This window comes from Bufo bufo, chromosome 10, assembly GCF_905171765.1.
Source record: "Bufo bufo chromosome 10, aBufBuf1.1, whole genome shotgun sequence".
In the NCBI taxonomy this organism is placed as follows: Eukaryota; Metazoa; Chordata; class Amphibia; order Anura; family Bufonidae; genus Bufo; species Bufo bufo.
The window spans coordinates 60,723,034-60,746,504 of NC_053398.1; the positions used below are offsets into that span (position 1 = coordinate 60,723,034).

The 23,471-nt window shown below is 43.3% G+C and overlaps 1 protein-coding gene across 1 annotated transcript in view; it reads left to right on the top strand.

The window, feature by feature from the left end:
* Window positions 1–23,471, top strand: part of PLCB3 (phospholipase C beta 3) — a 163,527-nt gene that overhangs the window by 77,019 nt on the left and 63,037 nt on the right. Inside the window, exons 3-6 of the mRNA XM_040409852.1 lie at window positions 9,739–9,807; window positions 20,667–20,807; window positions 20,911–20,990; window positions 21,119–21,172. Coding sequence (XP_040265786.1) covers window positions 9,739–9,807; window positions 20,667–20,807; window positions 20,911–20,990; window positions 21,119–21,172 — 344 coding nt within the window. The remainder of the gene's footprint in view (window positions 1–9,738; window positions 9,808–20,666; window positions 20,808–20,910; window positions 20,991–21,118; window positions 21,173–23,471) is intronic.

A 23,471-nucleotide genomic window follows, 5' to 3' on the forward strand; every position in this document is an offset into this window, starting at 1 on the left:
TCATCTACGGGGGGCACTAAGAAGGGGTATTTTATACTTGCAAATTATGGTGGACACTGAGGGCATCTACTAGGGGACTATATATGGGGCATTTTATACTGGTACATTATGGGGGGCACTAGGAGGAAGGGGGGAGAGGAGTACTATGGGGGCATTTACTGGGGGCACTATATAGGGGTATATTATGGGGGCACTATGGGGACATTAGCTCAACTGGGGGCATTACAAGGGGGTATTTTTTGCACTATCACATTATAAGGAGAATATTATTATATTATAGTGGGCTTTATTAATCCCCTATGGTATAAACCCCTAGTAGCAGCACCAGCCTCTCTCTGCTCTACTATCCCTCTGCCCCTTCTCCAAATCCTTATTATGAAATCTTTCTCATTAGGATAAAACACAACATCAGCTCCACTGAGCCCCCCAGCCAAAGTGTTGTCATGTGAAATATGTTTGTTATACACATATAGCATACACTGTGCCACACAATATACAGTATACGTCAACACTGTGTAGTCTGTTCTATAAGCACCATTGTTATGTGGCGGCGGACAGAAAATATTCTGGAAGTGCCCCTCCTGAGACCAGGCTCTGGATCCACCACTGGACCACTCACAGGAGTGAACATTTCTTCTAAACTGTGTAATCCGTATCCTCTGACCTGCAGAAATCAGCGCTCGCTCGGTAACAACTAACAGCCAGTGCCTGTAGGCTGTAGCCTGGCCCTGTTACCGAAGCTAGCTGAGTGGTGTAAGGTTAAGGTACTAGTAGAGATGAACGGCCGCTGAATCCTGATTTAAAGTTAAAGTTACTGCAGGATATGGATTACAGTTTAGAAATGTCAAATGTGCACTCCTGAGAGTGGCGGGGAGGGAGATCTGTGGAGACACTGTTATAGGGAGGGAGATCTGTGGAGACACTATTATAGGGAGGGAGATCTGTGGAGACACTGTTATAGGGAGGGAGAACTGTGGAGACAATGTTATAGGGAGGGAGATCTGTGGAGACACTATTATAGGGAGGGAGATCTGTGGAAACACGGTTATAGGGAGGGAGATCTGTGGAGACACTGTTATAGGGAGGGAGATCTGTGTATGACACTGTTATGGAGGGGGATCTGTGTATGACACTGTTATGGAGGGGGATCTGTGGATGGCACTGTTATAGGGAGGGGGATCTGTGGATGGCATTGTTATAGGGAGGGGGATCTGTGGAGACACTATTATAGGGAGGGAGATCTGTGGAGACACTGTTATAGGGAGGGAGAACTGTGGAGACACTATTATAGGGAGGGAGATCTGTGGAGACACTGTTATAGGGAGGGAGATCTGTGGAGACACTATTATAGGGAGGGAGATCTGTGGAGACACTGTTATAGGGAGGGAGATCTGTGGAGACACTGTTATAGGGAGGGAGATCTGTGGAAACACTGTTATAGGGAGGGAGATCTGTGGAGACACTGTTATAGGGAGGGAGATCTGTGGAAACACGGTTATAGGGAGGGAGATCTGTGTATGACACTGTTATGGAGGGGGATCTGTGTATGACACTGTTATAGGGAGGGGGATCTGTGGATGGCACTGTTATAGGGAGGGGGATCTGTGGATGACACTATTATAGGGAGGGGGATCTGTGGATGACACTGTTATAGGGAGGGGGATCTGTGGATGACACTGTTATAGGGAGGGGGATCTGTGGATGACACTTATAGGGAGGGGGATCTGTGGATGACACTTATAGGGAGGGGGATCTGTGGATGACATTTTTATAGGGAGGGGGATCTGTGGATGACACTGTATGGAGGGGGATCTGTGGATGACACTGTTATGGAGGGGGATCTGTGGATGACACTGTCATGGGGTGGATCTGTGCATGACACATATAGCATAAGATGTTATATACGGTATGTGTCATCCACAGATCCCCCCCCAGAACAGTGTCATCAACAGATCCCCCATAGCAGTGTCATCCACAGATTCCCCTCCCTATAACAGTGTCATCCAGAGGCAACTAGGACATGTTGAAATCTGAGTGATTGTTGTTGTTTTTTTTAAACCACAGACAGCAGGACTTTTCCTCCCTGTTGCGGTTTTAGGTATTGGGTAAGGTATCACAGCATTTCTAAACATACTTGTGTAAATGTATGGTTGTTATAGCTGCCCCCCCCCTACTTTTATCCTGGCCCCCAGTGTGCCCCCCCCCAAAAAAATAATTTGGAAAGCTAGAGATGCCGCTGCCAAGGGCATATGTAACGGGTAGGGCTGAAACGAGTAATTTGACACAAAAAAAATCCTCGATGCAAATTTTTTGCATCGAGCATTCGTTTGTGTCATGTGTCCATGGAGCGGGAGTAAAGAACTTGCTATACTCACCGCTCTGTTGTCACCTGCCGGCCCGTACCTTGCTGCACTCCGCTGAGGGAAACTTTGTGCGCGCGTCCAGCTGCCATGCCAGTTGGCAGTCCGCTGCCTTTCAGTGTGGAGTGTTCTTCCAGCAGCCTCCTCCGCAACGCACCCCCTTTGGTCCTGGGCTGCAGGATGAAGAGGACAGGGGACGCCTCGCCCCCCGCACGATCTGGGAGGAACATGAGAGGGCGCTACAGGAAGCCAAGGACACGGTGAACTGGCCGCCCGAGCAGATCCAGGAGGAGAATGACTGGCTGCAGGCACAGGACAGGGGCACGGCCGAGGGCTGGTTAAATCCCCGACCCTTCAAAGAGCCTATCGGAGTGGTGGCCAAGGAGCCTGTGCAGCTTATTGTGGTAGCTGGCATCTACCAGGCATGATGCTGCTCCACAGCTTATGCCTTGATGTCATTGGGGGGCCAAGCTTGTGGCACTGGGGGGCCAAGCTTGTGGCACTGGGGGGCCAAGCTTGTGGCACTGGGGGGCCAAGCTTGTGGCACTGGGGGGCCAAGCTTGTGGCACTGGGGGGGCCAAGCTGATGGCACTGGGGGGGCCAAGCTGATGGCACTGGGGGGGCCAAGCTGATGGCACTGGGGGGGCCAAGCTGATGGCACTAGGGGGCAGCTGGTGGCACTGGGGGATAGTGGAGCTGATGTCACTGGGGGAACGGAGCTGATGGAAATGGGAGGAACTGATGCACTAGGGCTGATCGCACAGGGGGGAACGAAAGGTGTTGGGGACTGATGGCAGGGGGTCTGATGAGTTTTTATAAAGGAAAACAGTCTATTAATTCATTTTTAAGTGTTCTTGCATGGCAAGACCACTTACTGTTATCTCACAAATATATTTTTATTATTATAGTCAAATTTACCACCCTAACTCCTCCCACAGTTTTCACACTAGACAGTAATATACCGAAATGTGCGGATTGTTCCCGATTGGTGTGCTATTACTTTGTGGAACATTTTGCCGAATGGGTCACGAAATATCTGCGTTTTTGTGGCGAAATTGGTCCCATAGGAATGAATGGCGGAATGTTCAAAACTAGAGTGGGAGATGAAAAAATAAGGACATGATTTCTAAACTGCCACCACTCCCTCATTTTCAAGCCCATCTACACAAATTGGCTGCTAATATTTTTATAAATGTATGTTTTAATGTAACTTTGAAGCACCTTGGGCAACAGCATTGCAATTAAATGTGCTATATAAATAAATAAAAGTTGAAATGCATTTCTCCCTCTATCAAGCTTGCCATGTGCACTTTTTACATTTGATCAATCAATTGGTTAGTGTAATGTTTACTATCTTTACCCACTCCAAACACTCCACACAGTTACTCTGCCCACTCCATAAAGTTACTCTGCCCAGTCCAACCTTTCCACAGTTACTCCAGCCACTCCAACCACACAACAGTTACTCTGCCCCACTCCACACAGTCACTCTGCCCCACTCCACACAGTCACTCTGCCCCACTCCACACAGTCACTCTGCCCCCACTCCACACAGTCACTCTGCCCCCACTCCACACAGTCACTCTGCCCCCACTCCAAACAGTCACTCTGCCCCCACTCCACACAGTCACTCTGCCCCACTCCACACAGTCACTCTGCCCCCACTCCACACAGTCACTCTGCCCCCACTCCACACAGTCACTCTGCCCCACTCCACACAGTCACTCTGCCCCACTCCACACAGTCACTCTGCCCCACTCCACACAGTCACTCTGCCCCACTCCACACAGTCACTCTGCCCCACTCCACACAGTCACTTTGCCCCACTCCACACAGTCACTTTGCCCCACTCCACACAGTCACTCTGCCCCACTCCACACTGTCACTCTGCCCCACTCCACACTGTCACTCTGCCCCACTCCACACTGTCACTCTGCCCCACTCCACACTGTCACTCTGCCCCACTCCACACTGTCACTCTGCCCCACTCCACACAGTCACTCTGCCCCACTCCACACAGTCACTCTGCCCCACTCCACACAGTCACTCTGCCCCACTCCACACAGTCACTCTGCCCCACTCCACACAGTCACTCTGCCCCACTCCACACAGTCACTCTGCCCCACTCCACACAGTCACTCTGCCCCACTCCACACAGTCACTCTGCCCCACTCCACACTGTCACTCTGCCCCACTCCACACTGTCACTCTGCCCCACTCCACACTGTCACTCTGCCCCACTCCACACAGTCACTCTGCCCCACTCCACACTGTCACTCTGCCCCCACTCCACACTGTCACTCTGCCCCACTCCACACAGTCACTCTGCCCCACTCCACACTGTCACTCTGCCCCCACTCCACACTGCCCCCACTCCACACTGTCACTCTGCCCCACTCCACACAGTCACTCTGCCCCCACTCCACACTGTCACTCTGCCCCCACTCCACACTGCCCCCACTCCACACTGTCACTCTGCCCCCACTCCAACCAGTTACTCCGCCCCACTCCAACCAGTTACTCCACCCACTCCAGTTGTAGACTACTGGTGGAGGCAAGAACACTTCACACAACTTCCCTAGAAATTGTAGCTTTTCTAGTTCCCTATTAGATTACTTGATTAATCGTAAAAAATTATCGGTAGAATACACGATTACTAAAATAATTGTTTACTGCAGCCCTAGTAACAGGTCAGCCAGTGTCATAGGTACAAATCTGCTGACAGAGGCCCTTTAAAAGGGGTTTTCCCATTTTGGACATTGGGGGCATATCACTGGGACCCGCACGTATACTTAGAATGGAGCCTGCAAAGCGGCAGACAGTTCTTTTCTGTGTGGCTGCCGAAAATGGCTGAGCCAGCGCTTTTTTTCCGTAAGCCCCATAGAAGTGAATGGAGCAGTGGCCACGCTTGCGCGGTGCGCTTCCCATTCATTTCAACGGGACTTCCAAAAATAGCTGAGCGTGCTGCTTCCCTATTTCGAGCACTTCCATAGAAATGAATGGAGGGCAGCTTCATTCTAAAGTGGCAAGCTACCAAAAATGCTGTATATACAGTAGTATGATATAGTTGGCTCAGCCCAGTAGCTATGTTAGACATGGTTTTCTTCTATATGCGCCTTATGGTTGGTGTAAATATTTTATGCCAAGAAATTGCACACCCTCTTTTAATTACCAATTTTCAATACTGTTCATTTAGTTATCATTGGGTCAAAAGTACATAAGACATTTGCGGTACACCATGTACTTGGTGTCTCTGGTGCATTTGGCTTCATAAATCTATTGTCTGTAGTTCAAGGCTACATTCCTCTTCGAAAGTCACAGGAAGGAAGGTTATCAGGGTTGTCATGCTAATTATTCACCACTACGTGTACATGTGATGCTTCGTAATACAACAATTTATTCCACTTTTTTTCTCTTTTGGATTCATATATATAAGCTAACACAAATAGCCCCTGTTAACTTCCATATGAAATCAGAGTCACGCAGAGATAGCAGAGCTCCATACAAGTCTGTGACTTCGCTACCACGTACCACAGGGAGGTCTTACAGTCATAATATGACTGTGTCCATGAGGCTTATCTCTGATAATGAGTAAAGTTCATGTCTCCTCTCCAGACATGATGGTGATCTAAGTTCACTTCATTTCTTGGAGTTTTCAGTTGCTAGAAAATTGCTGAGAGTCCAAGCTTTCCAATGTCATCTGACACGTTACTAATATTTGATGATCGTCTGAATGTTCAGGTAAATGGAAAATCAGAATGATACTTAAAGGGGTTTTCCGGTTTCACGACAAAAATAAATCGCACCAGCATTCAACCTTACAGCTTTATATAAATCAGATGATGAAATTCTGAGTACATTTTGACTCTTCCAGCATAATTGCGATCTGTAAACCCGCACGCTGGGAGCGTCTGTAGCATCAGGTCTCTGCCCTCCCAGCTGGAACACCACAGATCCCAGCAGGGCCTGCAGCCTCATTAGTATTCACTTTATGCGAATACTAATAAAGCTATGTTGGATATGGGCAGGCAGAAGAGGAACCATTACACTGCAGACCTGCTCTGTTAGAAGTGCTGAATTTTCTTCACAGGCGTAATACTAAATAAATACTATATTACTGAGATGAAGGGGGAAAAAATTGCCATTTGCCATGAATAGTGTGTTCACTGTATTTTTTTTTTTTAACAATATGCAGAAAATTTTAACTTTCCCCATAAAAGAAAAAAGCTGAAAAGTAAAAATTCAATTTTTCTTCCATAACTTTTACTATAAAAATTATTCCCTAGGTCTCAGGGAGATTTGAACCCCAGACCTTCTGTACAGTAAACAGCTGCCTTACCGACTCCTCTTTATTATGCCTTATAGTATTACTTTTTTTAAATTAAATTATTTATCACAAAAGAGTATTGGGTATCCCTGTAATCATGATAACGTACAATATAGTGAACATGTTTTTTATGGTTACTGGTAAATATTGTAAATAAAAATGGGTGGAGTGGGGGTACACGGTTTGCCTGATGGCAGGCCTAGATCCAAGTCTGCTCGAATCCCTGCTGGAAAAAAACCCACCTAAAGACACAGCATCATTGCTGACATCGCATCTACTGGGCAGGGTTCAGGATAATGAGCAGAAGACCACCCTGAGAGACCAGGTCACTGCCAGAGGTGATGTCATCGGTATAGGGAAACAACACAGTGGAAAATGTCACGTGTCCATGATGGAGTTCAGGAAAATGGGGCAATACAGATAAACAATCACTATTAGTAAGTGATAATGTGTTGTTTCTTGTCAGTTATTACTGAAAATTGCAAATCCAGAATAACCCCTTAAAGGGGCTGTCCATTGTGGACAATCTATTTTTGATAAAAGGATCTTTTGACAATAGGCTGATCACAGGGTGTCCTGCTTCTGGGAGACCCTGCCATCAGCTGTGCTTTGTATGGGAATGCATTAGCAGTGGTTTGCTTTCCCTGCACCACCACCACAGGCAAAATTAAACTATACCGTTCATGGTAAAATAAAAGGGCTACACATGTAATGCATGGACATGCCAGGCCCTCCAGGGAAAGAGACGCTTTTTAAGGTAGCCCTCTGCCTTGGTGAATAGAAAGGTTCCTAGAGAAAAAAAATCCCTCTAAACCAAACACCGCAGGGATTAATTACATACATAACCATACACAGTAAAGTGCATATTACAGAATATGTGGCCACTTTATAAAGGCCAAATAATACCACTACTCCATGACCCACTCATTAATTATCTAGTTTAGGCCCCCACTCAGTGACTTATAGGTGATGTCTCCTCTGGCTGGAGTTGTTCTCTTTCTTTTTTTTTTCTCATTTCTGCACAGATCACCTCAACTTTTTTCTGCATAATTGAACATACTTACTTAGTATTAATGCCTCCTTTAATGCCCTTACTTAGTAACCATGCCCTTTTAGGTCCCAGTAGATATAATGCCCCCTAGTAGTGACCTATGTACATATAATGCCCCCCAGAAGTGCCCTTTTCACATATAATGTACCCCAATAGTAGCCTCTTTGCATATAATGTCTCACCATAGTGGCCTCTCTACATTTAGTGCTCCCCAGTAGTGGCCTCTTTACATACAGTGCCCCCCAGTAGTGGCCTCTTTACATACAGTGCCCCCCAGTAGTGGCCTCTTTAAATATAGTGCTCCCCAGTAGTGGCCTCTTTACATACAGTGGTCCCCAGTAGTGGCCTCTTTACATACAGTGCTCCCCAGTAGTGGCCACTTTACATATAGAGCCCCCCAGTAGTGGCCTCTTTACATACAGTGCTCCCCAGTAGTGGCCACTTTACATATAGAGCCCCCCAGTAGTGGCCTCTTTACATACAGTGCTCCCCAGTAGTGGCCACTTTACATATAGAGCCCCCCAGTAGTGGCATCTTTACATACAGTGGTCCCCAGTAGTGGCCTCTTTACATACAGTGCTCCCCAGTAGTGACCTCTTTACATATAGTGCTCCCCAGTAGTGGCCTCTTTACATACAGTGCTCCCCAGTAGTGACCTCTTTACATATAGAGCCCCCCAGTAGTGGCCTCTTTACATACAGTGCTCCCCAGTAGTGGCCACTTTACATATAGAGCCCCCCAGTAGTGGCCTCTTTACATACAGTGCTCCCCAGTAGTGGCCTCTTTACATACAGTGCTCCCCAGTAGTGGCCTCTTTACATACAGTGCTCCCCAGTAGTGACCTCTTTACATATAGAGCCCCCCAGTAGTGGCCTCTTTACATACAGTGCTCCCCAGTAGTGGCCACTTTACATATAGAGCCCCCCAGTAGTGGCCTCTTTACATACGGTGCTCCCCAGTAGTGGCCACTTTACATATAGAGCCCCCCAGTAGTGGCATCTTTACATACAGTGCTCCCCAGTAGTGGCCTCTTTACATACAGTGCTCCCCAGTAGTGGCCTCTTTACATACAGTGCTCCCCAGTAGTGACCTCTTTACATATAGTGCTCCCCAGTAGTGGCCTCTTTACATACAGTGCTCCCCAGTAGTGGCCACTTTACATATAATGCCCCCAGTAGTGGCCTCTTTAAATATAGTGGCCTGCTTAAATATAGTGCCCTCCAGTAGTGGCCACTTTAAACTTAGCGACCCTCCAGTAGTAGTCTCTTTAGATATAGTACCCCCCCAGTAAATCATACAGCAATCTTTCCCCCAAAGTGCCCCCAGTAGTGTTCACAAACCAAAGAAAAAAAAAGAAAAAACCTTGCTCCTGCTGTCTGCGCACATCATTCTTCCAGCCTGCTACCGCTGCTGCCCTCTGGCTTGGTCTCTGGTGGTGTGACCTGGTGCAGGAGGTCACCATAATGTCATTGCAACCTTCTGCATGTTAGCACTGCCTCATAGGCCTCAGGCCTAGCAGCCATCAGCCTATGAGGCTAAACGGCCGGGCACAGGAGCCAATAGTTTCTGTCCCCGCCATTCAACTCCAGCACTCCCCACGGACCAGTACCAGATGGTCATTGGCCCAGTGGTTGGGGACCTCTTCTGTAAAGGATAATGATGCCTCAGCATGCGCATAAACCCCAAAATGCAGTTTATCTTGTTGTGTAGATGGTTTTGGCAAGGGTTCTGCATTCAGCACCCATCTTTTATGTGTCAGTTACTTGGCCCGTTTTGCTGAAATATTTTTCCTTCAAACACTGCTAAAAAAATGTTAAGAGTTGGAAGGCACAAAAGGGGGACATGAAACTTCTTCGTATCTGGTACGTATCTAGTTGTCCAAATAATCTGTATGGTACAAAGGGTCACGAACTACATAGCGTGTGATGGGACCAACCTTATCTGTGATGTATGTATGAGATATGCTGTTGGATTCTAAACTTTTTGTCATTCACTTACAGGAAGTTGATATTCTTGATATCTCCTTAATAAGAGACACTCGGACGGGAAAGTATGCCAAAATTCCTAAGGTGAGTGCTCTTACCTATATAAGTGACGTCACTGAATCAATGGTGTTTGTTGCCCTATTGGAATGTCAAGACATGGGGGACTTGTTAATTACAGGCTACTAAAAGCTTGGAGCAAAAGACAAAAAAATAAGACTCTCCTATCCCCTTCATTCTTTGATGTTAAAGACTAGAACAAGTGCACCACCAAATAAAAATAGGACTATGATAGAGATACAAGTGATGAGAGGTGATGTGCAGATTTACAAATCCTGTCTTTGTAGATCACAGTGGCTGATGCTGGATGATGAATCTCTCACACCGGTAGGGTATATGCACATGACAGTGTAGGTTATGTGGATTTTCCATATTGTTTTTGCTGCATTTCTGCACCCAGACCATTAGTTGTTTTGTTACGGATCTGGACACAGATTTGGCCGGGATCTTACCCTTTACAACAAACGACATGAAGCACTTGTGCAGCACTTCAGTCAGAAACACAACTGATTGCACGATCAGCCAGGGTTTCTGTCCAGCAGCACAAGTGTGAAAAATAAATAAAGTTTTTACAAAAGAAATTAAATAAAAAAAATATAAACATTCAAATCACCCCCCTTTCCCCGAAATGAGAATAAAAAATGTAAAAAAAAAAAATATCATGGGTATTGCCGCATGTGAAAAATATAAAATTATAAATCCCATCCGGAAAAAGGCAAAACAAAAAAAGCCCTCATACAGCTCCGCACAAATAACTACAAAAAGCTAAAATGACCGCAAAAACAAATTCTAGTTTTTTTAGATATTTTTTTAGCATAAAAAAAAAAAAGGGAAAAGTATACATATGTGGTATCGCCGGATTCGTACTGACCTGGAGAATGAAGATCACACGTCAGTTTTACTGCATAATGAATGCCGTAAAACTGTGCCAGAATTGCATTCTTTTCCAATTCCACCACCTTTGGCATTTTTTTCACACTTTCCACTACATTCTATGCAATATTAAATGGTGGTGTTGGTAAGTACAAAGTCTCCTGCAAAAAATAAACCCTCCTAAGGCTAGGTGAACTGAAAAATGAAAAAGTTATGTCTCTGGGAAGGTAGGGAGCGAACATCGAAAACAAAGTAAAAAAAAAAGTGGTTCCTAAGTATGCCTTATATTTGGTGCCTGAGTTTTTCATTCCAACAGAATTTCTGGACACTTATTGTTAAGAGGTCTCATCTGCATAGCCCAGGTCTTGACCTCAAAAGAATCCACATTTGTAATAAATTGTAATAAATTAGGTCAAGGCAGAGACTTGTATAAAGTAGAAAATGACTGGTAAGCGCCAGTAAAGATCTTTGTGCAGTGAAATGCACTAATACTGAAGTGTCACAACGTGGAGAATTGTGTTGAGTTCAAAGTGTGAAGATACAAGATACTGTGCAGGGTAGCAGGCTGTATTCAACAGGGCTCTGGCTCCATCTGTTGTATGGCAGCGGTATTACAATACTGCCAGTGGGTCGCTGTAAAACACCCTTCAAAAAGGGTAAATTAATTAAGATCCAGTATTGCTGTGAATAATTTTACCTTCTGTTATGGACATTAATTTAATGTGTATTTATGTATTTATTTTTATTTTTATTGGTCTAACATTCTGCTAATTCATTGTGTGTATAACATATGTTATCATTTTTAAGTTAGATGCACCAAATTTATCATCCTATCTAGTCTAAAGGTATTCTATTCTTAATTCGGATCAATCTTTCAGGCAATTAACAGGAACAAACTAAACGTTCCAGATGATTGCCTGATTATTAGTGGGCATGAGGGCTACATTTACATACAGCAATCACCTCCACTTTATGGGGACAAGATGTCTTGTCCCTTAGAAAATCATTGCTCTGCTTAGACAGCACGATCTGCTGCACAGAAACGTTATTTGTAACTAGCAGAATGACGGGATCTTCAGATGAACTTGTCATCGCCAGCACCTTTTTATATAGGCCAATTGTTGGGATCATGTGATTGTACAAACACTCATCCCTGATAGTCGGCCTGATTATTGGTCCTTTTAAAAGAACCTTTTTTAAACGGTCTTTATTATTAGGCAGGATTAGTAAATCTGCCCGTTTGTGTCTATTATGATCATGGCTGTAGCTCCTTCAGGCAGTAAGGTGATGTGGCCACAAATCCAGGGTGCGTGGAACATTAAAGGGGTTGTCTCATTCATTTTCCATCACAATATACCCTGCTCGTTTCCATGATTACAACCACCCTGTAATCCAGCAGCGGTGACCTTGCTTGCACACTGTAGGGAAAAAGCATTGTCCTCCCTGGTGGCTGGAATCGCATGAGTGCACGTAGACTGGCAATTTATCCTATAGTGTGCAAGCACGACCACCACTGCTGGATTGCAGGGTGGTCGTAATCATGGAAACAAGCATCATATAATGTGATGGGAAAATGAATCAAGCTAGCAAAGGAGGCAATATTGACAATCACAATACATTAGTAAGTGCCTTGAATTTGTCTGCATAATAAATGCAATTTGCTGAAGTGAGACAACCACTTTAACTGACACAAAACATGCAGGAAATCCTTGTTTCTAGTTGCAGTTCAGTGGTTGAAATAGCACCTTCTGACTTATTATTATTTTTTTTTTATCGATTTGTGTCCGAATCTATTCTACACAAATCGGATATGCTCCACTTGGCCTGAAAATGTGTATGAGACTCTGTGGTCTCCTAGGACTCTGAGTTTTTATATCTTTTTTTCATTTTTTTCCTATGAATTTGTGCTATCTCTCTCGCTCCCCCACTTTAAGCCATGACTGCAATAGCAAATTATGTCAGAGTGACACTGACATATAGCTTTCGTATGTATTATGCTTTTTAATATTAGAAAGCTTCCAAATATTATCCCTTATTGTGGGCAAATAGTGCTTAAATACACATGGTGTAATGGGGAAAAAAACTGTGGCTTGTTGGAACCAAGTGTCCAAAAGTTATACCTTAAGGCCTCTTTCACACGAGGTGTCCGGATTAGGTCCGGATGCGTCCCGGTGCATTGCGGCAATCCCGCGCGAGTAGGAACGCAATTGCAGTCAGTTTTGACTGCGATTGCGTTCCGATGTTCAGTTTTTATCGGGCGGGTGCAATGTGTTTTGCACGCGCGTGATAAAAAACCGACTGTGGTACCCAGACCCGAACTTCTTCACAGAAGTTCAGGTTTGGGTTAGTTGTAGTGTAGATTGTATTATTTCCCCTTATAACATGGTTATAAGGGAAAATAGCATTCTTAATACAGAATGCATAGTACAATAGGGCTGGAGGGGTTAAAAAAAATATATATTTTTTTTTAACTCACCTTAATCCACTTGTTCGCGCAGCCGGCATCTCTTCTGTCTTTAACTGTGAGCAATAGGACCTTTTGATGACGTCACTGCGTTCATCACATGGTCCATCACATGATCCATCACCATGGTGATGGATCATGTGATGAGCGTAGTGACGTCATCAAAGGTCCTATTGCTCACAGTTAAAGACAAAAGAGATGCCGGCTGCGCGAACAAGTGGATTAAGGCTACTTTCACACTAGCGTTCGGGTGTCCGCTCGTGCGCACCGTTTGAAGGGGCTCACGAGCGGCCCCGAACGCATCTGTCTGGCCCCAATGCATTCTCAGTGGAGGCGGATCCACTGAGAATGCATCCGCCTGCCAGCGCTCAGCCTCCGCTCCGCTCAGTGAGCGGACACCTGAACGCTGCTTGCAGCGTTCGGGTGTCCGCCTGGCCGTGCGGAGGCGAGCGGATCCGTCCAGACTTATAATGGAAGTCAATGGGGACGGATCCGCTTGAAGATGACACTATATGGCTCAATCTTCAAGCGGATCCGTTCCCCATTGACTTTCAATGTAAAGTCTGAACGGATCCGCTCAGGCTACTTTCAGACTTAGAAAATTTTCTAAGTAATAATGCAGACGGATCCGTTCTGAACGGATGCAAACGTCTGCATTATCGGAGCGGATCCGTCTGATGAAACATCAGACGGATCTGCTCCGAACGCTAGTGTGAAAGTAGCCTAAGGTGAGTTAAATTTTTTATATATTTTTTTTTAACCCCTCCAGCCCTGTATTCAGAATGCTATTATTTTCCCTTATAACCATGTTATAAGGGGAAATAATAATGATCGGGTCTCCATCCCGATCGTCTCCTAGCAACCGTGCGTGAAAATCGCACCGCATCCGCACTTGCTTGCGGATGCTTGCGATTTTCACGCAACCCCATTCATTTCTATGGGGCCTGCGTTACGTGAAAAACGCACAAAGAGGAGCATGCTGCGATTTTCACGCAACGCACAAGTGATGCGTGAAAATCACGCTCGTGTGCACAGCCCCATAGAAATGAATGGGTCAGGATTCAGTGCGGGTGCAATGCGTTCAACTCACGCATCGCATCCGCGTGGAATACTCGCCCGTGTGAAAGGGGCCTAACTGGGGCAGATTCCTGCCTCGTTTATATACACATGTTAATGTCATAAGAGACATTGGCTTGTTCTGCACAAGCGTCCAAAAATGATGCATTAACCAGGGCAGAATGCCTGCTTATAGTTATACACACAAGTGTTAATTGCCAGAACAAACAGTGGCTTGTTCTGAATGAGCCTGGAAAAATTCTCCCTTGTAATTTTGAGCTGCATCAATACAGTGTGGATGTAGAAAGGGCAGGGTAAAAATGACATGTGGCTGCAATAGTAGTGCTAGCGGTAGCAGCACAGCATGGAACAGACAAGACAGCAAATGTGTGTGGGGTTGATTAGGGGTAGTAGTATTAGTATTGGCAGCTGTGAAGCAGTAATGTAGTGGCAGTAGGGGCAATGGGAGTGGCAGCAGCAGCCATATAGTAGTGAACATAATGGTAGGCAGGTAGACAGCGGTATTATGGGGCACAGTCAGTAAAGGCAGATCTTCCCGACCGGCCTCAGCCGGAAGTGTGTGAAAATCCTCCTGGATCCATGCCTCGTTTTGAACACTGACAGAGCACAACTTTGTCTGGGTGTCACAATGCCACTTACTGGGCTGAAAACTCTCTCTGAGATGACATGGGGGGGCCGGAGAAGACAGTACAGAGAGAGAATACAGGGCCAGTTCTGGCCACTATTCGAATCTGCCTTCCCAGAAGTCCATGGGGTATGTGAACACAGTGTACGACGGGGGAAAGGGCAGAGTACAGGTAGGACTGAAACTAGGTGTTGAGGTGGTGCATCTCTGTTTGCTGATTTGCAAACTCCACTTAAAACTAGTAGCGGCCTACGCCCATAGTATCAGCAGCAGCACCAGTTCTAGAACTGACCATTATAGAAGTAGATCTGGCCCTGACAGTTTTTTGCGATTCTGGCCGTGCTTTGCTTCCGCTCTTTATTGCTGCCACCGCCCTCTTCTGATGGTTCCCTTTCCTCAGCACCCTGATCCGGCTCCCAGGTCTTGTCTAACACAAAATCATTGTCATCCTCACCCTCCACACTAATTTTATCAGACTATAGTATGTCATTATGGCCTCCTTGGCACCTTTTCCCAATTCCCTGCTCTGCATTTGCTCCAAGTGCCACTGTCACTATCAGTTCCCTTACTGCCACCACCATGGCTACAAGTGCCACTTGTACCATCACTAACACAGTTATCCATGGGGTCCCCCACCTCTACCTAAACCTTCTCCGTATGGCACAAATCATTAACAGGGAGACTATATACAAAAGAAGCGTGAACCACCAAAATAATGGTAGGGTGCTGCCTGTGTAAAACAGTAGTATCCACATAAAAAGACAAAGCACAAAGGTACTTAACCCCTTCATGACCCTGCCATTTTTCACCTTAAGAAGCAGGCCATTTTTTTGCATATCTGACGTGTCACTTTATGTGGTGATAACTTTAAAACGCATTTACTTATCTAAGCCATTCTGAGATTGTTTTCTCATCACATATTGTACTTCATGACCGTGGTAAATTTGAGTGAAAATATTTCATTTTTATTTATAAAAAAAATAAAATTTACAAAAAATTGGGAAAAATTTGCAATTTTCAAAATGTCAATTTCTCTGCTTTTAAAACATTTTCTTTTTTGGGACGTTAGAAGGCTTAGAAGTTTTAAAGTAAATCTTTACATTTTTAAGAGAATTTCCAAAACCCAATTTTTAAGGACCAGTTCAGGTCTGAAGTCACTTTGTGGGGCTTTCATAATAGAAACCACCCATAAATGGTCCAATTTTAGAAACTACACCCCTCAAGGTATTGAAAACTGATTTTACTAACTTTGTTAACCCTTTAGGTCTTCCACAAGAATTAAAGGAAAATGGAGATTAAATGTCAGAATTTCACTTTTTTGGCAGATTTTTCATTTTAATCCATTCTTCCAATAACAAAGCAAGGGTTAACAGCCAAACAAAACTCAATATTTATTACCCTGATTCTGTAGTTTACAGAAACACCCCATATGTGGTCGTAAACTGCTGTACGGGAATACGGCAGGGCGCAGAAGGAAAAGAACGCCATATGGTTTTTGGAGGGCAGTTTTTACTGGGATAATTTTAAGTTGCCATGTCACATTTGAAGACCCCCTGATGCACCCCTAGAGTAGAAACTCCCAAAAAGTGACCCCATTTTGCAAATTACGGGATATGGTGGCAGTTTTGTTGGTACTATTTTAGGGTACATATGATTTTTAGTTGCTCTATATTACACTCTAATTTTAGTTTTTTACAATGTTCATCTGACAGGTTAGATCATGTGCTATTTTTATAGAGCAGATTGTTATGGACGCGACAATACCAAATATTATTTTTATTTTTTTCAGTTTTACATAATAAATAGGGATGAGCGAACTTTGTGTTTCAAGTTCGGCGTACGAGGTTCGGGTTCGGGTTATCTAAGAATTCTATTATGGATTCCGCTATCACGGACCATATAAGTTATGGTCTGTGGTAGCGGAATCTAAAACGAAATTCTTAGATAACCCGAAACTTGTACGCCGAACTTGAAACACAAAGTTCGCTCAACAGTAATAATAAAGCATTTTTGAAAAAAAAAAGTTTTTTTTTTTTAGTGTCTCCATATTCTGAAAGCCATAGATTTTTTTTTTTTTTTTGGGCGACTGTCGGGGGCTAATTTTTTTTCCGGTATGAGATGACAGTTTGAATGGTACTATTTTATGGTGCATATGACTTTTTGATTTCTTGGTATTGCACTTTTTGTGATATAAGATGACAAAAAATGTTTTTATTTTATTTTGTTTACGTTGTTCACCTGAGAGTTTAGGTCATGTGATATTTTTATACAGCAGGTTGTTATGTATGCGGCAATACCTAATATGTCTACTTTTTAATTTTTTTATTTAAGTTTTACACAATAAATGCAAACAAAAAAAATCATGTTTTAATGTCTCCATATTCTGAGTGCCATCGCTTTTTTATTTTTTGGGCGATTGTCTTAGGTAGGGTCTCATTTTTTGCAGGATGAGATGACGGTTTGATTGGTACTATTTTAGGGTGCATATGACTTTTTGATCACTTGGTATTACACTTTTTGTGATGTAAGGTGACAAAAATTTAACTTTTTTTTTTTTTTTTTTTACTGTGTTCACCTCAGGGGTAAGCTCATGTGATTATTTTAATAGACCTGGTTGTTACGGTTGTCTATTTTTTTTATTTTTTTCTTCACTTGTAACACAATAAAAACATTCTTGAAACAATATATATCAAAATAAAATAAACAAAATATCATGTTTTAGTGTCTCCATATTCTGAGTGCCATAGCTTTTTTATTTTTTGGGCAATTTTGGGAGGCATACGCCTTTTTGATCGCTTAGTGTTGCACTTTTTGTGATGTAAGGTGACAAAAAAATGGTTATTTTAGCACAGTTTTTATTTTATTTTTTCTACGGCGTTCAGGTGAGGGGGTGGATCATGTGATATTTTTTATAGAGCCGGTCATTATGGATGCGATAATACCCAATATGTCTGTCTTTCATATTTTTTTTTTATATTTGTTTCACAATTTTGTGTTTTATTGTGTGAATTTTTTTTTTTACTTGAAACTTTATATATATTTTTTTTTATTATGAAAAACACAACTTTTTTTTTTTTGTCCCACTAAGAGACTTCAACTTCTGGGGTCTGATCCCCTCTGCAATGCATTACAATACAACCTGCATTGTAATGCATTGGCTGTCAGCTTTTATGCTGACAGCCTGCCTGTGAGACCCAGCCTAAGGGCTGGATCTCACAGGCTTCTGTAGGAGGCAGGCCCCGATGCCTATTGAATGCATCAGGCTTGCCTTCTCTACCCGTACCCTCCGCAAACCCTCTGCATGCCGCGGTCAACTTTGACCGTGGCATAAAAAGGGTTAATACGCCGGCATCAGTGTCTTCACTAATGCCGGCATATGCAGCAGGGACCTGGCTGTCAGAGACTGATCAGGCAGGGACGGCTCCTGCACCCGCCCGATCAGCCTGCCATACATGTACGACGCTGGTCCTTAAGTCACGTCCAGCTGTACATATACGGCAAGGGTCCTTAAGGGGTTAAAGCACACCAAAAATATATACAAAATCACAACAGTTAACAGGATACGCCAATCCCTCAAAATGAGCAGCACTAGCCCTGAATAGGGCAACATAAGGAGACCAGAAGTGCTCTGAAAAAGTCAGTTATATAAATAACATAATGATAATGTGAAAATCACATGACAGAGCAGGACTTTCCAATAAAAAAATAAATAAAGTCTCACAGAACATGTGCCGAGGGGATGGGAGACACCTCACAGGTATCACTGTCCTTCCTTAATAATATTATAATAGTGCTGTGTACTGTCTTTTTGTGTGATTAACAGGTAGACACTCTTGAATGTCTTCCATAGCACATGGTGGGGTTTTGTTGCCTCCTAGGAAAAAAGAAGGTGCCCCACTAGGATGGGGCAGTGAAGAGAGGATGCAACAAAAGACTTCTCTGTAGTTGCGAGGAGGAGCAGGAGGAATGCTGTGATATCTGCTTCCTAGACACTGTGACTGAGAGGAGGAGTGAGCCATTCAGTCCACAATCTCATCCTCTTTGTCCTCAATAATAATGTGGCACCTGTCGGAGAACTGTGGCCTCCTAGAAGTACTACTACTGCTATAGGCTGGTGCTTCTGCTGCTGATAATACCTACATTCTGACTCTCGGATAATGAGGCCTGAGTGGACCTTTCATTTTCCATTTTTCTGTTTTCCAGACATTTTATTATGAGGCCTATAAATAAAAAGTCACAGGTTTCCTATAAATGAAAAATCACGGGTTTGGTACACAGATTATTAAACGATACTAGCAAATTGCAAATATTTTTTCTGTAATTTAAAGAAAGAAGACATGAAAGGTTCTGCCCCTTCTACAAACACTCTGCACACTGGTATTGACAGTTTACTTTTGCAGTTTTTTGCAGTGACATGTCTTTGAACTACAAAGTTTGATGTAGTAATGCGTTCACTAGCACTGGTATAACAATGCAGTGTTTGTGGTAACATGGATATAAGATTTCAATTTTTTCAGTGAAATGTCTATGAACTACTTTGTCTTATGCAGTAATACAACATGTTTTTTGCAGTAAAAATAAAATGCACTCAATAATACAGGTATAAAAATGACATTATTGCAGTATTGCTTTTGTTGTAACTACCCATTATCTTGCAGCAATATGCAAAACGTTCAGAAACATAGGTATAGAGCACAGATATGCCAAGTTACAAATGGTAAATTTGCTGGTTTTTAGAAGAAAAAATAAGCACAATTGCTCAGCATTTGGAGCAGAATGTGTGCTACCGGGGTGCTGGCAATAAGCCTTTGTACTGTAAAAACTTTCTTTGTTTTTATTTTATTTTTTTTAAAAGCTGTCTGTTCGTATACAGAAAAAAAATTAAACACACAACTGGGTAATCAGTCCCTCACTCAAAGCTTTCCTTGATCAAATTCCCTAAATGTACTCAATTATATTTCCCTATTCTCTCTCTCTATAGTGTCCTTAGTACAAATAGATTACATACCTCCCAACTTTATGGATGAACAAAGAGGGACACTTATGTGAAAGAGACATTTTTTTCTGCATATCTATACACTTCAATAGTTTTCTCTTATACGAAATGGCGCAAAAATAATCTGAATATGGAAATTTATAAAATCCCAACTACATCAAATAATGAAATATTATACAAGATGAGCTCTAGACAGAGGAACCAGACAAACACTTTCTGGGTCAATATTGTAAATTCAATAATGCAAATCTATACCTCAGAACAAAAAGAGGGACACTTAAGGAACAAAGAGGGACAGAGGGACTTGGGTCTTAAAGAGGGACTGTCCCTCCCAAAGAGGGACACTTGGGAGGTCTGAGATTACTGGCTTGTGTCTGCAATTCCTTTTTGTCAGACACTACCACAACACATCCTTCCAGGTCAGAAGCTGAGCACAGAATGGTGTTCTATCATTTTCTCAGCAAAGGACCTTCCTAAATCTTGCCTCTGTCTGTCAGCCTCTGAGTCAATCAGGGCAAGCCCCACTTTATCCCTGTGTCATGTGTTCCTCCTTAGTCTTCCTCCCTCATGGTTCTCCCTGCCAATTTTTACAGGGCGCAGTTTTTACTTTTTGTCTAAAATGAAATGGGAAAACTTTGGATTCATTTGGTGGACAAATTTTTGTGAAATGCATAACAAATCCAATTGGTTTAGAATTGATTCTCTGATCTCTATTTCTGTCCCAGTGATAATTTCCTTTTAACTGAATGACTTTGTAAGTATTTGGAGTTCTGGATCAGGAAAATGGTGCTCCAACACGTATATGTTATAGAATATAAACGGTTTTATCTTTCTTTTTGTTTTCTTTTCAGGACTCTCGCATGAGAGAAATATTAGGATTCACCGGAACTGAGCAGCGCCCTGAAGATAAACTCGTAACTGTTGTCTATGGGAGTGACCTTGTTAATGTCAGCTTCCTCAATTTTATGGCCGTACAGGAGGACACGGCAAAGGTACTCATCAGATTATGTCTGTACTATTCCTGTAGCTACATTATTGTTCATTTATGGTTTTGTATTAATGGTGTCTTCCTTGTATTTACTTTGTATTTTTTAGATTTGGACTGATGGACTTTTTAAATTGGCAACAAATATTTTAGCACAAAATTCATCTCGGAACACATTCCTGCAAAAGGCGTAAGCTCTCCTACGTCTTCAGAGCTCTTTTTACTGCTTTCCAAGACTTTATTTGCATCATTTTACCTGTCGCTTATAGCTCTGTATAATATGGTGTATTTCAATAAACCTTTTGTTTTATCTTCCAGATACATTAAACTAAAGCTCCAAGTTAATCAGGATGGAAGGATTCCAGTGAAGAAGTGAGTGCTGCAGCCTTTATTCTTAAAAAAAAAAAAGCCTACTTTTCACCCTGTAGGGACCCTGAAGAGCCTACTGTGTGAGTCCATTGCAAAATAAGAGAGCTGGCTATCCCGTGCATTTCTTTTTTTTAAGTCCCGGTTTTAAACTTCACTTACAGACACATTTGCATTTTTTTATTGTTCCTCTGCTTCCTAAATACAAAATTAAGCAACTTTCTATATAGTCCATTAAAAACATTCTACGGTTTTGCTGCTGCAGAGTGTATTTACTCCTTCACTTTGCCGACTGTGCTGCTCCTAATCCAACAGCTCATTGTTCCTGAATATGTCGGCTCTCTTTGCTCCCCTCTCTTCCCTTACTGTCAGGCTGCGTTCACACGGGCGAGATTTCCGCGCGGGTGCAATGCGGTAGGTGAACGTATTGCACCCGCACTGAATCCCTACCCATTCATTTCAATGGGGCTGTTCAGATGAGCAGTGATTTTCACGCATCACTTGTGCGTTGCGTGAAAATCGCAGCATGCTCTATATTCTGCGTTTTTCACGCAACGCAGGCCCCATAGAAGTGAATGGGGTTGCGTGAAAATCGCAAGCGAACAGGACCTGTGGTGAGCATTAATTACAGCTAAAGGACCTTTGGTGACGTCACTCCGGTCATCACATGATCCATCACATGATCTTTTACCATGGTGATGGATCATGTGATGACCGGAGTGACGTCACCAAAGGTCCTTTACCTGTAATTAATGCTCACCACAGGTCCTGTTCAGCAAAGGAGACAGAAGGAGATGCCGGGCTACGGGATCAAGTGGACTAAGGTGAGTTAAATTATTATTATTTTTTTTTTTAACCCCTCCAGCGCTAGTTTACTATGCATTCTGTATTCAGAATGCTATTATTTTCCCTTATAACCATGTTATAAGGGGAAATAATACAATCTACAGAACACCTTCTGTGAAGAAGTTCGGGTTTGGGTACCAAACATGCGCGATTTTTCTCACGCGAGTGCAAAACGCATTACACTCGCGAGTGCAAAACGCACCCGCACATTTTCCTGCAACGCCCGTGTGAACCCAGCCTTAGAGATTCGGAAACAAGAAAAGATAAGAAAGCGCTGTCCGTTATCAGTGGATGAAAGTATTTAGGTACGTACAGTATATTGATTTTTATGTTCTTTAATGATGCGTTTCTCGGCCTCACTGGCCCCTTCATCAGATTAAACACTAATGTATTTTATGTCCTCTGTAACATTGGTGTTTGATCTGATAATGGGGACATTACGGCCCAGAAACAGAAACACATCATTTTACCAATAAAGAACATTAAAATCAATATACTTACCTCAATTCTTTCATCCACTCATACAGACAGCGCTCCCTCGTCTTCTCTTCTCATTCCTGGATATATCGCTCGGCCAATGACCTAACTGCAACAGCACGAGCAGTAACCGTGGTGGGGACATACAAACATCCATCAGTGTTGTGCCTCCAGCACAACCCCTCCAGGTACTCCCCATGCGTGCTCCTTTCTTGTTTTTTGTTAGAGATAGCAGTGAGAGGACGGAGGTTGTACACGGCAGATAAGTGTGGAGAGGGAAACATATAATTATCAAGGACTATCCAAGGGTATATAGGGAGGAGAGCACACACAGCAGTCTGAAGAGAAGACTCACATAGGCTGTATATGAGTGTAGAGAGAGGAGAGTACTCAAGACATACTCTGTGGGGTATGGGGGGAATTGCACATTTCCCTGCATCGTTGTCTGTCAGTACAATGGAAGAAGAAATCTCTTGTGGGCTTTAGGAGAAAGCAGTCCAGGAATGAAGCTAGAAAAGGCAGCAGCATCCTGGAAACACATATAGCATGTATTGTTGAGAGGAGCACATTCACATGCAACAAAATCTGAAATTAGAAATGGGTGGCAAACTGCATATCACAGAATCTGAAAATGAATTATGGAACGAAGATTGCAGGCTGAAACAATGTAACCACTTACCAGTGTCAAAATAATTGGTGTCCATGGCCTTTAAGGGGGTTTTCTGGTTTAGAAAACCCATTTTCGAATACCCTCCTCTATTTACCAGATCAGTCAGTAAAAACCAAACAGTGTTTTACTCTTGAGGCTCAACACATCTGTGGATTAGTCAAATAGTTCTATGGACCAGAGGTCACACATGCCCACTACTGCTTCATTTACACAGGGGACTCCTGTTTTTGTGATTGGTGGTGGTCCCAGCAGTCAGACCCCCAATATTATACATTTATCACCTGTCCTGTGAATAGGTGAGAAATGTTGCAC